Raw genomic sequence first — 15,804 nt, 5'->3', positions numbered from 1 at the left:
GGAAGGTGGTGATTGACTCCGCTGTCCTGGCGTCGTGAGGGAGTTTGTTCCACCATTGGGGTGCCAGGGCAGCGAACAGTTTTGACTGGGCTGAGCGGGAACTGTACTTCCTCAGTGGTAGGGAGGCGAGCAGGCCAGAGGTGGATGAACGCAGAGCCCTTGTTTGGGTGTAGGGCCTGATCAGAGCCTGAAGGTACTGAGGTGCCGTTCCCCTCACAGCTCCGTAGGCAAGCACCATGGTCTTGTAGCGGATGCGAGCTTCAACTGGAAGCCAGTGGAGAGAGCGGAGGAGCGGGGTGACGTGAGAGAACTTGGGAAGGTTGAACACCAGACGGGCTGCGGCGTTCTGGATGAGTTGTAGGGGTTTGATGGCACAGGCAGGGAGCCCAGCCAACAGCGAGTTGCAGTAATCCAGACGGGAGATGACAAGTGCCTGGATTAGGACCTGCGCCGCTTCCTGTGTGAGGCAGGGTCGTACTCTGCGGATGTTGTAGAGCATGAACCTACAGGAACGGGCCACCGCCTTGATGTTAGTTGAGAACGACAGGGTGTTGTCCAGGATCACGCCAAGGTTCTTAGCGCTCTGGGAGGAGGACACAATGGAGTTGTCAACCGTGATGGCGAGATCATGGAACGGGCAGTCCTTCCCCGGGAGGAAGAGCAGCTCCGTCTTGCCGAGGTTCAGCTTGAGGTGGTGATCCGTCATCCACACTGATATGTCTGCCAGACATGCAGAGATGCGATTCGCCACCTGGTCATCAGAAGGGGGAAAGGAGAAGATTAATTGTGTGTCGTCTGCATAGCAGTGATAGGAGAGACCATGTGAGGTTATGACAGAGCCAAGTGACTTGGTGTATAGCGAGAATAGGAGAGGGCCTAGAACAGAGCCCTGGGGGACACCAGTGGTGAGAGCGCGTGGTGAGGAGACAGATTCTCGCCACGCCACCTGGTAGGAGCGACCTGTCAGGTAGGACGCAATCCAAGCGTGGGCCGCGCCGGAGATGCCCAACTCGGAGAGGGTGGAGAGGAGGATCTGATGGTTCACAGTATCGAAGGCAGCCGATAGGTCTAGAAGGATGAGAGCAGAGGAGAGAGAGTTAGCTTTAGCAGTGCGGAGCGCCTCCGTGATACAGAGAAGAGCAGTCTCAGTTGAGTGACTAGTCTTGAAACCTGACTGATTTGGATCAAGAAGGTCATTCTGAGAGAGATAGCAGGAGAGCTGGCCAAGGACGGCACGTTCAAGAGTTTTGGAGAGAAAAGAAAGAAGGGATACTGGTCTGTAGTTGTTGACATCGGAGGGATCGAGTGTAGGTTTTTTCAGAAGGGGTGCAACTCTCGCTCTCTTGAAGACGGAAGGGACGTAGCCAGCGGTCAAGGATGAGTTGATGAGCGAGGTGAGGTAAGGGAGAAGGTCTCCGGAAATGGTCTGGAGAAGAGAGGAGGGGATAGGGTCAAGCGGGCAGGTTGTTGGGCGGCCGGCCGTCACAAGACGCGAGATTTCATCTGGAGAGAGAGGGGAGAAAGAGGTCAAAGCACAGGGTAGGGCAGTGTGAGCAGAACCAGCGGTGTCGTTTGACTTAGCAAACGAGGATCGGATGTCGTCGACCTTCTTTTCAAAATGGTTGACGAAGTCGTCTGCAGAGAGGGAGGAGGGGGGGGGAGGGGGAGGAGGATTCAGGAGGGAGGAGAAGGTGGCAAAGAGCTTCCTAGGGTTAGAGGCAGATGCTTGGAATTTAGAGTGGTAGAAAGTGGCTTTAGCAGCAGAGACAGAAGAGGAAAATGTAGAGAGGAGGGAGTGAAAGGATGCCAGGTCCGCAGGGAGGCGAGTTTTCCTCCATTTCCGCTCGGCTGCCCGGAGCCCTGTTCTGTGAGCTCGCAATGAGTCGTCGAGCCACGGAGCGGGAGGGGAGGACCGAGCCGGCCTGGAGGATAGGGGACATAGAGAGTCAAAGGATGCAGAAAGGGAGGAGAGGAGGGTTGAGGAGGCAGAATCAGGAGATAGGTTGGAGAAGGTTTGGGCAGAGGGAAGAGATGATAGGATGGAAGAGGAGAGAGTAGCGGGGGAGAGAGAGCGAAGGTTGGGACGGCGCGATACCATCCGAGTAGGGGCAGTGTGGGAAGTGTTGGATGAGAGCGAGAGGGAAAAGGATACAAGGTAGTGGTCGGAGACTTGGAGGGGAGTTGCAATGAGGTTAGTGGAAGAACAGCATCTAGTAAAGATGAGGTCAAGCGTATTGCCTGCCTTGTGAGTAGGGGGGGAAGGTGAGAGGGTGAGGTCAAAAGAGGAGAGGAGTGGAAAGAAGGAGGCAGAGAGGAATGAGTCAAAGGTAGACATGGGGAGGTTAAAGTCACCCAGAACTGTGAGAGGTGAGCCGTCCTCAGGAAAGGAGCTTATCAAGGCATCAAGCTCATTGATGAACTCTCCAAGGGAACCTGGAGGGCGATAAATGATAAGGATGTTAAGCTTGAAAGGGCTGGTAACTGTGACAGCATGGAATTCAAAGGAGGCGATAGACAGATGGGTAAGGGGAGAAAGAGAGAATGACCACTTGGGAGAGATGAGGATCCCGGTGCCACCACCCCGCTGACCAGAAGCTCTCGGGGTGTGCGAGAACACGTGGGCAGACGAAGAGAGAGCAGTAGGAGTAGCAGTGTTATCTGTGGTGAGCCATGTTTCCGTCAGTGCCAAGAAGTCGAGGGACTGGAGGGACGCATAGGCTGAGATGAGCTCTGCCTTGTTGGCCGCGGATCGGCAGTTCCAGAGGCTACCGGAGACCTGGAACTCCACGTGGGTCGTGCGGGCTGGGACCACCAGGTTAGGGTGGGCGCGGCCACGCGGTGTGAAGCGTTTGTATGGTCTGTGCAGAGAGGAGAGAACAGGGATAGACAGACACATAGTTGACAGGCTACAGAAGAGGCTACGCTAAAGCAAAGGAGATTAGAATGACAAGTGGGCTACACGACTCGAATGTTCAGAGAGTTACGCTTACGTTGCAAAAGAAAATAAATAAAATAAAAGATCTAATTGACTAAAATGATATAGTACTGCTGGCTGGTGAAGTAGCCTGGCTAGCAGTGGCTGCGTTGTTGAAAGTGAAGCTGGCTAGGTGACCTCGACAATTTCTCTAAATTTCTCTAAACTACACAATTATCATGGATACAAGGACAGCAAAGACAACTAGCTAACACTACGCTAATCAAGTCGTTCCGTTGTAATGTAAGTTTCTACAGTGCTGCTATTCGGTAGAAGTTGGCTAGCTAGCAGTGTTAGCTAGCAGTGTTGGCTAGGTAGGAGGACGGCAGCGCGGCAGGCGAAAATAGCTGGCTAGCTAACCGATAATTACTCAAAGCTACACAATTATCTTAGATACAAAGATAGCAAAGAAAACTATGTAGCTAGCTAACACTACACAAATAAAGTCGTTCCGTTGCAATGTAATCGTTTCTACAGTGCTGCTAATCGGTGGCTAGCTGGCTAGCTAGCAGGGTTGACTACGTTACGTTACGTTAGGACGAGAATACCTGGCTAGCGAACCTCAGCGAACCTCGATAACTACACAATTATCCTTGATACAAAGACGGCTACGTAGCCAGCTAAGTAGCTAGCTAAGATCAAACAAATCAAAGATAGCAAAGACAACTGTGTAGCCAGCCAACACTACACTAATCAAGTCGTTCCGTTGTAATGCACTCGTTTCTACAATGCTGCTATTCGGTGGCAAGCTGGCTAGCTAGCAGTGTCGGCTACGTTGCGTTACGTTAGGACGAAAATAGCTGGCTAGCGAACCTCAATAACTACACAATTATGTTTGATACAAAGACGGCTATGTAGCTAGCTAAGATCAAACAAATCAAACCGTTGTACTGTAATGAGAATGAAAATCAGACCGTTGTACTATAATGAAATGTAATGAAAAGTTATACTACTATTGGGTAGACGGTGGACGTTTGCTAGCTGGCTAGCTGCTGGGCAGATAGCAGTGTGGACTACGATAGACGACGAAATACGATAATTACGCAATTATTTAGACACTACACTGACTAAATATAATGAATTTAGACACTGCACTGACTAAATATAATGAATTTAGACACTACACTGACTAAATATAATGAATTTAGACACTACACTGACTAAATATAATGAATTTAGACACTGCACTGACTAAATATAATGAATTTAGACACTGCACTGACTAAATATAATGTATTTAGACACTACACTGACTAAATATAATGTATTTTACAGGGCTGGGGACAATTCAAATAAGTAATTCAATTCAGGAAGTGATTTGAATTTATATTAAAACATTTTTTAAATGAATTGTTTTTCCATTTCGGTCTTATTGAATTGGAATTTCAGTTTACTTCCTGAATTCTCTGACTTTTAATTGGAATTGACCCCATCCCTGGTATTTAATCTCGTATTTCATCTTTCATGTAAGTTGATCAGAGGTTAGGACTATAAAGCACTCATTCTGAAGCTGACTGTGTTAACGTCATCTTCATGTATTTCTTCTCAAACGAGTGTTGAAAATTGCCGTTTGATATCGTCCACCACACAGAGCTATATGTAATAGATTGTAGGCTGTGTTAATAGAGCTATATGTAATAGATTGTAGGCTGTGTTAATAGAGCTATATGTAATAGATTGTAGGCTGTGTTAATAGAGCTATATGTAATAGATTGTAGGCTGTGTTAATAGAGCTATATGTAATAGATTGTAGGCTGTGTTAATAGAGCTATATGTAATAGATTGTAGGCTGTGTTAACAGAGCTATATGTAATAGATTGTAGGCTATCTTAATAGAGCTATATGTAATAGATTGTAGGCTGTGTTAATAGAGCTATATGTAATAGATTGTAGGCCGTATTAATAGAGCTATATGTAATAGATTGTAGGCCGTATTAATAGAGCTATATGTAATAGATTGTAGGCCGTGTTAATAGAGCTATATGTAATAGATTGTAGGCTATCTTAATAGAGCTATATGTAATAGATTGTAGGCCGTATTAATAGAGCTATATGTAATAGATTGTAGGCCGTATTAATAGAGCTATATGTAATAGATTGTAGGCCGTATTAATAGAGCTATATGTAATAGATTGTAGGCCGTGTTAATAGAGCTATATGTAATAGATTGTAGGCCGTATTAATAGAGCTATATGTAATAGATTGTAGGCCATCTTAACAGAGCTATATGTAATAGATTGTAGGCCATGTTAACAGAGCTATATGTAATAGATTGTAGGCCGTGTTAATAGAGCTATATGTAATAGATTGTAGGCCGTATTAATAGAGCTATATGTAATAGATTGTAGGCCGTATTAATAGAGCTATATGTAATAGATTGTAGGCCATGTTAACAGAGCTATATGTAATAGATTGTAGGCCGTGTTAATAGAGCTATATGTAATAGATTGTAGGCCGTATTAATAGAGCTATATGTAATAGATTGTAGGCCATCTTAACAGAGCTATATGTAATAGATTGTAGGCCATCTTAACAGAGCTATATGTAATAGATTTTAGGCTATCTTAATAGAGCTATATGTAATAGATTGTAGGCTGTGTTAACAGAGCTATATGTAAAAGATTGTAGGCTATCTTAATAGAGCTATATGTAATAGATTGTAGGCTGTGTTAATAGAGCTATATGTAATAGATTGTAGGCTGTGTTAATAGAGCTATATGTAATAGATTGTAGGCTATCTTAATAGAGCTATATGTAATAGATTGTAGGCTATCTTAATAGAGCTATATGTAATAGATTGTAGGCTGTGTTAACAGAGCTATATGTAATAGATTGTAGGCTATCTTAATAGAGCTATATGTAATAGATTGTAGGCCGTGTTAATAGAGCTATATGTAATAGATTGTAGGCCATCTTAATAGAGCTATATGTAATAGATTGTAGGCCGTCTTAATAGAGCTATATGTAATAGATTGTAGGCCATCTTAATAGAGCTATATGTAATAGATTGTAGGCCGTGTTAATAGAGCTAAATGTAATAGATTGTAGGCCGTGTTAATAGAGCTATATGTAATAGATTGTAGGCCATCTTAATAGAGCTATATGTAATAGATTGTAGGCCATCTTAATAGAGCTATATGTAATAGATTGTAGACCGTGTTAATAGAGCTATATGTAATAGATTGTAGGCCGTGTTAATAGAGCTATATGTAATAGATTGTAGGCCATCTTAATAGAGCTATATGTAATAGATTGTAGGCCGTGTTAATAGAGCTATATGTAATAGATTGTAGGCTGTGTTAACAGAGCTATATGTAATAGATTGTAGGCCGTCTTAATAGAGCTATATTTAATAGATTGTAGGCCATGTTAACAGAGCTATATGTAATAGATTGTAGGCCGTGTTAATAGAGCTATATGTAATAGATTGTAGGCCGTGTTAATAGAGCTATATGTAATAGATTGAAGGCCATCTTAATAGAGCTATATTTAATAGATTGTAGGCCATGTTAACAGAGCTATATGTAATAGATTGTATGGCCGTGCTAATAGAGCTATATTTAATAGATTGTAGGCTGTGTTATTTTCCCCATCATGCCTGTGTAATGACTCTTTGTGGTTCAGAGTATTTTTTCCGCTCAGACGTCCTGTCCAGGGGGTGTACTTGTACATCAAGCTGCCTCACGCTACAGAAACACTAGATAGGCTCCTCCCCTATGTGATGTTATGGCTCGGACAGGGCTGCTTACTTTTCTTTATATTCTGTCTGCTCAGGGCTCTGATGCGGAACCTGTTCATGGGGTACTTCCACACCCCGAAACCCAAACGCTCCGAGGTGCTGAGGCTCATGGGTAGTGTCCTGGGACTGGACAAGGATGAGGTCAACCAGGTGACTGACAGCACCCCTCCTCTTTTCTACCACTTTCTGCCCTTCCTCTCCTTACTTCCTCTTTCTGCTCCTCCTCTCCTTACTTCCTCTTTCTGACCCTCCTCTCATTACTTCCTCTTTCTGACCCTCCTCTCATTACTTCCTCTTTCTGACCCTCCTCTCATTACTTCCTCTTTCTGACCCTCCTCTCATTACTTCCTCTTTCTGACCCTCCTCTCATTACTTCCTCTTTCTGACCCTCCTCTCCTTACTTCCTCTTTCTGCTCCTCCTCTCCTTACTTCCTCTTTCTGCTCCTCCTCTCCTTACTTCCTCTTTCTGCTCCTCCTCTCCTTACTTCCTCTTTCTGACCCTCCTCTCATTACTTCCTCTTTCTGACCCTCCTCTCATTACTTCCTCTTTCTGACCCTCCTCTCATTACTTCCTCTTTCTGACCCTCCTCTCATTACTTCCTCTTTCTGACCCTCCTCTCATTACTTCCTCTTTCTGACCCTCCTCTCCTTACTTCCTCTTTCTGACCCTCCTCTCCTTACTTCCTCTTTCTGACCCCACCTCTCCTTACTTCCTCTTTCTGACCCCTCCTCTCCTTACTTCCTCTTTCTGACCCCTCCTCTCCTTACTTCCTCTTTCTGACCCCTCCTCTCCTTACTTCCTCTTTCTGACCCCTCCTCTCCTTACTTCCTCTTTCTGACCCCTCCTCTCCTTACTTCCTCTTTCTGACCCCTCCTCTCCTTACTTCCTCTTTCTGACCCTCCTCTCATTACTTCCTCTTTCTGACCCTCCTCTCATTACTTCCTCTTTCTGACCCTCCTCTCATTACTTCCTCTTTCTGACCCTCCTCTCATTACTTCCTCTTTCTGACCCCTCTCATTACTTCCTCTTTCTGACCCCTCCTCTCCTTACTTCCTCTTTCTGACCCCTCCTCTCCTTACTTCCTCTTTCTGACCCCTCCTCTCCTTACTTCCTCTTTCTGACCCCTCCTCTCCTTACTTCCTTGTTTTTATCTCTTATCCTTATTTGGGATCCTCTCCTTCCGTTTGTTCTTTTTCATCTTTTTCAATCATCTGTTTTATTCATCTTGTCTTTTCAAACCTGTATCTGTCTCCTTCTGTGATTTCTGAATATCTCTTGGCTAGAAGGCTGAAAAGGTATGGAATGTTTTTACATTTAGACATGTTTGTAATCCCTTTAGTCCAACCACAACTGATCTGGCGTCAGTCTCTAGATAATGACACATTAACATTCTCTGTGGCTTTGAATCCCTAGCTTGGTCCAATAATAGGTTGGGTTTGCTCCTAGCTGAACTTGGCTGGGTGAAGTGAAAGTCTGTGCTCGCATACTCCCTTAAAATACCTTCGCTTGAAAAATAAATTAACTCAAATCTGTTAATGTAATGAATTTTGAGTTTTTTTGCCACGGAGGTCTGTTTCCACTGAGAAGCATACATTCCTACCAAGACGGCAGTTGACAACGTGTGTCTCGTGCACTTCTGTTTGTTTGTTTACGAGGGTTTTGTTATAATCATTCCAAATACAACTGTTTTTTTTTTTACTTACTTAATTTTATCTTTAGCCTGTGGACCTTTACTCAGGAACTTGTTGCATTTACATTATTAGTTAGGTCTGTGTGATTAGTGTGTGACCTCATAGGCCTATTTGTGATTAGTGTGTGACCTCATAGGTCTATGTGTGATTAGTGTGTGACCTCATAGGTCTATGTGTGATTAGTGTGTGACCTCATAGGTCGATGTGTGATTAGTGTGTGAGCTCATAGGTCTATGTGTGATTAGTGTGTGACCTCATAGGTCTATGTGTGACCTCATAGGTCTGTGTGACCTCATAGGTCTATGTGTGATTAGTGTGTGACCTCATAGGTCTATGTGTGATTAGTGTGTGACCTCATAGGTTTATGTGTGATTAGTGTGTGAGCTCATAGGTCTATGTGTGATTAGTGTGTGACCTCATAGGTCTATGTGTGACCTCATAGGTCTGTGTGACCTCATAGGTCTATGTGTGATTAGTGTGTGACCTCATAGGTCTATGTGTGATTAGTGTGTGAGCTCATAGGTCTATGTGTGATTAGTGTGTGAGCTCATAGGTCTATGTGTGATTAGTGTGTGACCTCATAGGTCTATGTGTGATTAGTGTGTGACCTCATAGGTCTATGTGTGATTAGTGTGTGACCTCATAGGCCTATAGATCTGATTCTTAGAAAACGTTTGATGGTTATTTCTAATATTGATTGAAAGGCTACAAACAAACATGTTGTTATTGTTTACCTTTGATGTGGAGAATTGTCTACGGGATGATGTGGAGAACATTTGCGTGTTTCCCATGTTGCATCCTGGTGAGAAACCATACCCTTTTCCCCCCCACTGTTGCACTGGAGAACACCATGTGTTAACTTCATTCAACATGAGAGAAACTGCACACTTGTTGTTTACATGTCTGGAGTGTTTGTTTGGTACATACCTCTGAACTGTATGCACCTTTTGAAATACGTAGTGTTAAAGACTGGTTCTTCTGGACGGTAGGTTCTTGTACTGGCTGTGAATCCTAAATGTTGTAAAATCCCATCTAGACTTGCCATTATTTTTGCTGCTTTTACTGTCAGTAAATGTGGATTAAACATTTGGATTAAACAGTCCGAATGGTCGGAAGTTCCTGCACATAAATGGAAGAAGTCTTCTTCCCAAACCATGATTTAGTGAATGTTTGGATAAAAACCGCAGACTCTTGTATTGCTTGCTTTCTGAAACGTGGCTCAAAAACCAATCACTGACATTGGCATTGATGGTTACTATGATTAAGGGTGATGGTGTTGCTGTAAAAGACAAGTACTCTGTGACCATTCTGTCTTCTGTTACCAAACCAGCCCTGCAGCTATGTTACAACCAGCCCTGCAGCTATGTTACAACCAGCCCTGCAGCTATGTTACAACCAGCACTGCAGCTATGCTACAACCAGCCCTGCAGCTACGTTACAACCAGCCCTGCAGCTATGTTACAACCAGCCCTGCAGCTATGCTACAACCAGCCCTGCAGCTATGTTACAACCAGCCCTGCAGCTATGTTACAACCAGCCCTGCAGCTATGTTACAACCAGCCCTGCAGCTATGTTACAACCAGCCCTGCAGCTATGTTACAACCAGCTCTGCAGCTATGCTACAACCAGCCCTGCAGCTATGCTACAACCAGCACTGCAGCTATGTTACAACCAGCCCTGCAGCTATGTTACAACCAGCCCTGCAGCTATGCTACAACCAGCCCTGCAGCTATGTTACAACCAGCCCTGCAGCTACGTTACAACCAGCACTGCAGCTACGTTACAACCAGCCCTGCAGCTATGTTACAACCAGCCCTGCAGCTATGCTACAACCAGCCCTGCAGCTATGCTACAACCAGCCCTGCAGCTATGTTACAACCAGCCCTGCAGCTATGTTACAACCAGCCCTGCAGCTATGCTACAACCAGCCCTGCAGCTATGTTACAACCAGCCCTGCAGCTATGCTACAACCAGCCCTGCAGCTATGTTACAACCAGCCCTGCAGCTATGCTACAACCAGCACTGCAGCTATGTTACAACCAGCCCTGCAGCTATGTTACAACCAGCCCTGCAGCTATGCTACAACCAGCCCTGCAGCTATGCTACAACCAGCCCTGCAGCTATGTTACAACCAGCCCTGCAGCTATGCTACAACCAGCCCTGCAGCTATGCTACAACCAGCCCTGCAGCTATGTTACAACCAGCCCTGCAGCTATGTTACAACCAGCCCTGCAGCTATGCTACAACCAGCACTGCAGCTATGTTACAACCAGCCCTGCAGCTATGTTACAACCAGCACTGCAGCTATGTTACAACCAGTCCTGCAGCTATGCTACAACCAGCCCTGCAGCTATGTTACAACCAGCACTGCAGCTATGTTACAACCAGCCCTGCAGCTATGTTACAACCAGCCCTGCAGCTATGTTACAACCAGCACTGCAGCTATGTTACAACCAGCCCTGCAGCTATGCTACAACCAGCCCTGCAGCTATGCTACAACCAGCCCTGCAGCTATGTTACAACCAGCACTGCAGCTATGTTACAACCAGCCCTGCAGCTATGCTACAACCAGCCCTGCAGCTATGCTACAACCAGCCCTGCAGCTATGTTACAGCCAGCCCTGCAGCTATGCTACAACCAGCCCTGCAGCTATGCTACAACCAGCCCTGCAGCTATGTTACAACCGGCCCTGCAGCTATGTTACAACCGGCCCTGCAGCTATGCTACAACCGGCCCTGCAGCTATGTTACAACCGGCACTGCAGCTATGCTACAACCAGCTCTGCAGCTATGCTACAACCAGCCCTGCAGCTATGTTACAACCAGCCCTGCAGCTATGTTACAACCAGCACTGCAGCTATGTTACAACCAGCCCTGCAGCTATGTTACAACCAGCCCTGCAGCTATGCTACAACCAGCCCTGCAGCTATGTTACAACCAGCACTGCAGCTATGTTACAACCAGCCCTGCAGCTATGTTACAACCAGCCCTGCAGCTATGCTACAACCAGCCCTGCAGCTATGTTACAACCAGCTCTGCAGCTATGCTACAACCAGCCCTGCAGCTATGTTACAACCAGCCCTGCAGCTATGTTACAACCAGCCCTGCAGCTACGTTACAACCAGCACTGCAATGAATGAGTACAACAAAGTGTTCCGATAAGCTTGCGTTGTTATTATTAGCATTCTGTGTCTATTTTAATATTGAGGAATATTACTTTCTCTGCTCATAGGAGTAACAACATGAATTGGTGCGTGAGGCAGAAATAATGCAGTGTGACTTGAGTTTCACCATCAGCTGGAAGACTGTCTCTTTTTCTCAGTGGAGGGACAGGAGTTCAGTTGAGAGGCAGCCGGGGGGGGAAAAGTCACGTTTTTATGCTCACTCAGTTGTGTCACAAGTAATACTACAAATTATCTATTACCAGTGTGATCATATACCATTTAAAAATATATATATATATTATTTTCTACATTTCCTGGTTCTACATATCTATAATTTTCTACATTTCCTGGTTCTACATATACATATATAACATTTTCTATATTTCCTGGTTCTACATCATTTTCTACATATCTATAGAATATACATTTTCTACATTTCCTATTTCTACATATCTATATAGTATAATTTTCTAAATTTCCTGGTTCTATATAGTGTTTTGTATGTTTTCCCGTTTTATTTCTTTGAGAGTTTGTGTTCCTTTACTAACACCACATTCCTTGTCTACATGTGTTTTTTGTTCTAGTAGAAATACATCTATAACACGTTCTGTTCTATCCTGTATTTCTATCTGATAGTATGACATCTAGTGGCCCTTCTGCGTAATTTAGATGACCACTGTTGTCTGCTATTACCTCTGGCTCGCTGTGTGGCCTTTATCTGTCCCACTACTGACTGTGGAGATATACTCTGATGAAGGGTCGACTGATCGAAAGCTCTGCTATATTAAAATACATTTCCATCTGACGAAGTGTGCGGAGACTTTATACAGTGATAATGTATTGGGTCTATAGCCTACTGAGCTAAGCTAATATACAGTGATAATGTATTGGGCCTGTAGCCTACTGAGCATATGCTTTATCTTGGCCAGGTCGCAGCCTACTGCTATGCTTTATCTTGGCCGACCTGGCCAAGTTGCAAATGAGAACTTGTTCTCAACTAGCCTACCTGGTTAAATAAAGGTGAATAAAGGTGAAATATATATATTTTTTAAATATAATTTAAAAAATAGCCAATATACAGTGATAATGTATTGGGCCTATAACCTACTGAGCATAGCTAATATACAGTGATAATGTATTGGGCCTGTAGCCTACTGAGCGTAGCCAATATACAGTGATAATGTATTGGACCTATAACCTACTGCACAAACCACATTACTACAGAACTGTTTTTAATTGGTTAATTTTGCATAGGCATATGTTTTTTATTAAGTCACGCTTAAAAAATTATAATCTTGTCTTGCATTTTGACTCGGAAGGGAATCTTGACTCCGATGAGGTTGGTGACCGCTGCTGTTGAGTATCCCCTACTTATGATAGTTTCACAACAGTGTTTTGGACCAATCAGAGATCACTCACGGAGTATTGTACTGGGTTGGAACAGCGTTTTAGACCAATCAGCGATCACTCAAGGAGTATTGTACTGGGTTGGAACAGTGTTTTGGACCAATCAGCGATCACTCAAGGAGTATTGTACTGGGTTGGAACAGTGTTTTGGACCAATCAGAGATCACTCAAGGAGTATTGTATTGGGTTGGAACAGTGTTTTGGACCAATCAGCGATCACTCAAGGAGTATTGTATTGGGTTGGAACAGTGTTTTGGACCAATCAGCGATCACTCAAGGAGTATTGTACTGGGTTGGAACAGTGTTTTGGACCAATCAGAGATCACTCAAGGAGTATTGTACTGGGTTGGAACAGTGTTTTGGACCAATCAGCGATCACTCAAGGAGTATTGTACTGGGTTGGAACAGTGTTTTGGACCAATCGGGGTGGAAAGACTCCAGGATTTTTTGGAGTCAACTCCGGCTCTCGGTGGTCGAGGAATCAACTCTTTTGGAGTCGACTCCGGTTCTCGGTGGTCGAGAAATCAACTCTTTTGGAGTCGGCTCTCGGTGGTCGAGGAATCAACTCTTTTGGAGTCGACTCCGGCTCTCGGTGGTCGAGGAATCAACTCTTTTGAAGTCGACACCGGCTCTCGGTGGTCGAGGAATCAACTCTTTTGGAGTCGACTCCGGCTCTCGGTGGTCGAGGAATCAACTCTTTTGGAGTCGACTCCGGCTCTCGGTGGTCGAGGAATCAACTCTTTTGGAGTCGACTCCGGCTCTCGGTGGTCGAGGAATCAACTCTTTTGGAGTCGACTCCGGCTCTCGGTGGTCGAGGAATCAACTCTTTTGGAGTCGACTCCGGCTCTCGGTGGTCGAGGAATCAACTCTTTTGGAGTCGACTCTCCACCACTACGTAACCTCTAATCCCGGATTTGTGGTCACCTCACTCTGTCCCTGACTAATCGTGAACTCTGACCTCTAACCTATGTCCCTGTAGCTGTTGGAGGAGGAGGGAGGCCATGGTGTCGGCGGCTGGGTGCCCGGCTGGTTGGGAGGCAGAGCTGTACAGAGTGTCCCCAACACACCACAGAGACCTGGAGCAGGACAGGGGGGCTTCAACAACGTGAGTATATGGACATTATGCACACAGATATAGACACACACACACAGATATGGACACACACAGATATAGACACACACACACAGATATAGACACACACAGATATAGACACACACACACAGATATAGACACAAATATGGACACACACAAATATGGACACACACAGATATGGACACACACAAATATGGACACACACACACAGATATAGACACACACAGATATAGACACACACACACAGATATAGACACAGATATAGACACACACACACAGATATGGACACACACAGATATAGACACACACACAGATATAGACACAGATATGGACACACACAGATATAGACACACACACACACAGATATAGACACACACACAGATATAGACACACACACAGACAGAGATATGGACACACACACACATACAGATATGGACACACACACACACAGAGATATGGACACACACACAGAGAGATATGGACACACACACACACACACACAGAGATCTGGACACACACACACACACAGATATGGACACACAGACACACACAGATATGGACACACAGACACACACAGATATGCGCACACAGACACACACAGATATGCGCACACATATCGACACATATGCACACACGTACCTAAACTAACTTTGGTACCCAGCTACCCTACTTTGATCTTCTGTTCTTCTTCTCTGGTAGTTCTCTGTTGTTCTTCTTCTCTGGTAGTTCTCTGTTGTTCTTCTTCTCTGGTAGTTCTCTGTTGTTCTTCTTCTCTGGTAGTTCTCTGTTGTTCTTCTTCTCTGGTAGTTCCCTTCTTCTTCTTCTCTGGTAGTTCTCTGTTGTTCTTCTTCTCTGGTAGTTCTCTGTTGTTCTTCTTCTCTGGTAGTTCTCTTCTTCTTCTTCTCTGGTAGTTCTCTTCTTCTTCTTCTCTGGTAGTTCTCTGTTGTTCTTCTTCTCTGGTAGTTCTCTGTTGTTCTTCTTCTCTGGTAGTTCTCTGTTGTTCTTCTTCTCTGGTAGTTCTCTGTTGTTCTTCTTCTCTGGTAGTTCTCTGTTGTTCTTCTTCTCTGGTAGTTCTCTGTTGTTCTTCTTCTCTGGTAGTTCTCTGTTGTTGTTCTTCTCCGGTAGTTCTCTGATCTCTTCTGTTCTTTTCCAGTCGTTCTCTGAGATGTTTGTAAAGTTCCTGGAGGTGGAGTCTAGGCCGGCACTCCCTGCCCCCAGACTTCCTGTCTATGACATCAAACCTCTCAGTGCCCCGCCTCCTGGGAGGACCACCAGCTCAGCCTGGGCTCAACAACCAGAAGGTAATGCTGTCATGGTAATATTGTTCCAGGGTGAAATAATGCTGTCATGGTAATATTGTTTCAGGGTGAGGTAATGCTGTCATGGTAATATTGTTCCAGGGTGAGGTAATGCTGTCATGGTAATATTGTTCCAGGGTGAAATAATGTTGTCATGGTAATATTGTTCAAGGGTGAAATAATGTTGTCATGGTAATATTGTTAAAGGGTGAAATAATACTGTCATGGTAATATTGTTCCATGGTGAGGTAATGCTGTCATGGTAATATTGTTCAAGTGTGAGGTAATGCTGTCATGGTAATATTGTTTCAGGGTGAGGTAATGCTGTCATGGTAATATTGTTCCAGGGTGAGGTAATGCTGTCATGGTAATATTGTTCCAGGGTGAAATAATGTTGTCATGGTAATATTGTTCAAGGGTGAAATAATGTTGTCATGG

General features: G+C 44.6%; 1 protein-coding gene across 1 annotated transcript in view; it reads left to right on the top strand.

Annotated features, from left to right (window-relative positions):
* trip11 (thyroid hormone receptor interactor 11) overlaps window positions 1–15,804 on the top strand; it is a 70,341-nt gene that overhangs the window by 48,633 nt on the left and 5,904 nt on the right. The window contains exons 30-32 of the mRNA XM_071382817.1: window positions 6,749–6,863; window positions 13,955–14,080; window positions 15,222–15,369. Of these exons, the coding sequence (XP_071238918.1) occupies window positions 6,749–6,863; window positions 13,955–14,080; window positions 15,222–15,369 (389 nt within the window). The remainder of the gene's footprint in view (window positions 1–6,748; window positions 6,864–13,954; window positions 14,081–15,221; window positions 15,370–15,804) is intronic.

This window comes from Salvelinus alpinus, chromosome 34, assembly GCF_045679555.1.
Source record: "Salvelinus alpinus chromosome 34, SLU_Salpinus.1, whole genome shotgun sequence".
Taxonomy (NCBI): Eukaryota; Metazoa; Chordata; class Actinopteri; order Salmoniformes; family Salmonidae; genus Salvelinus; species Salvelinus alpinus.
The sequence above is the reverse complement of the archived record's forward strand: the minus strand, read 5'-3'. Positions and strand labels throughout refer to the sequence as shown.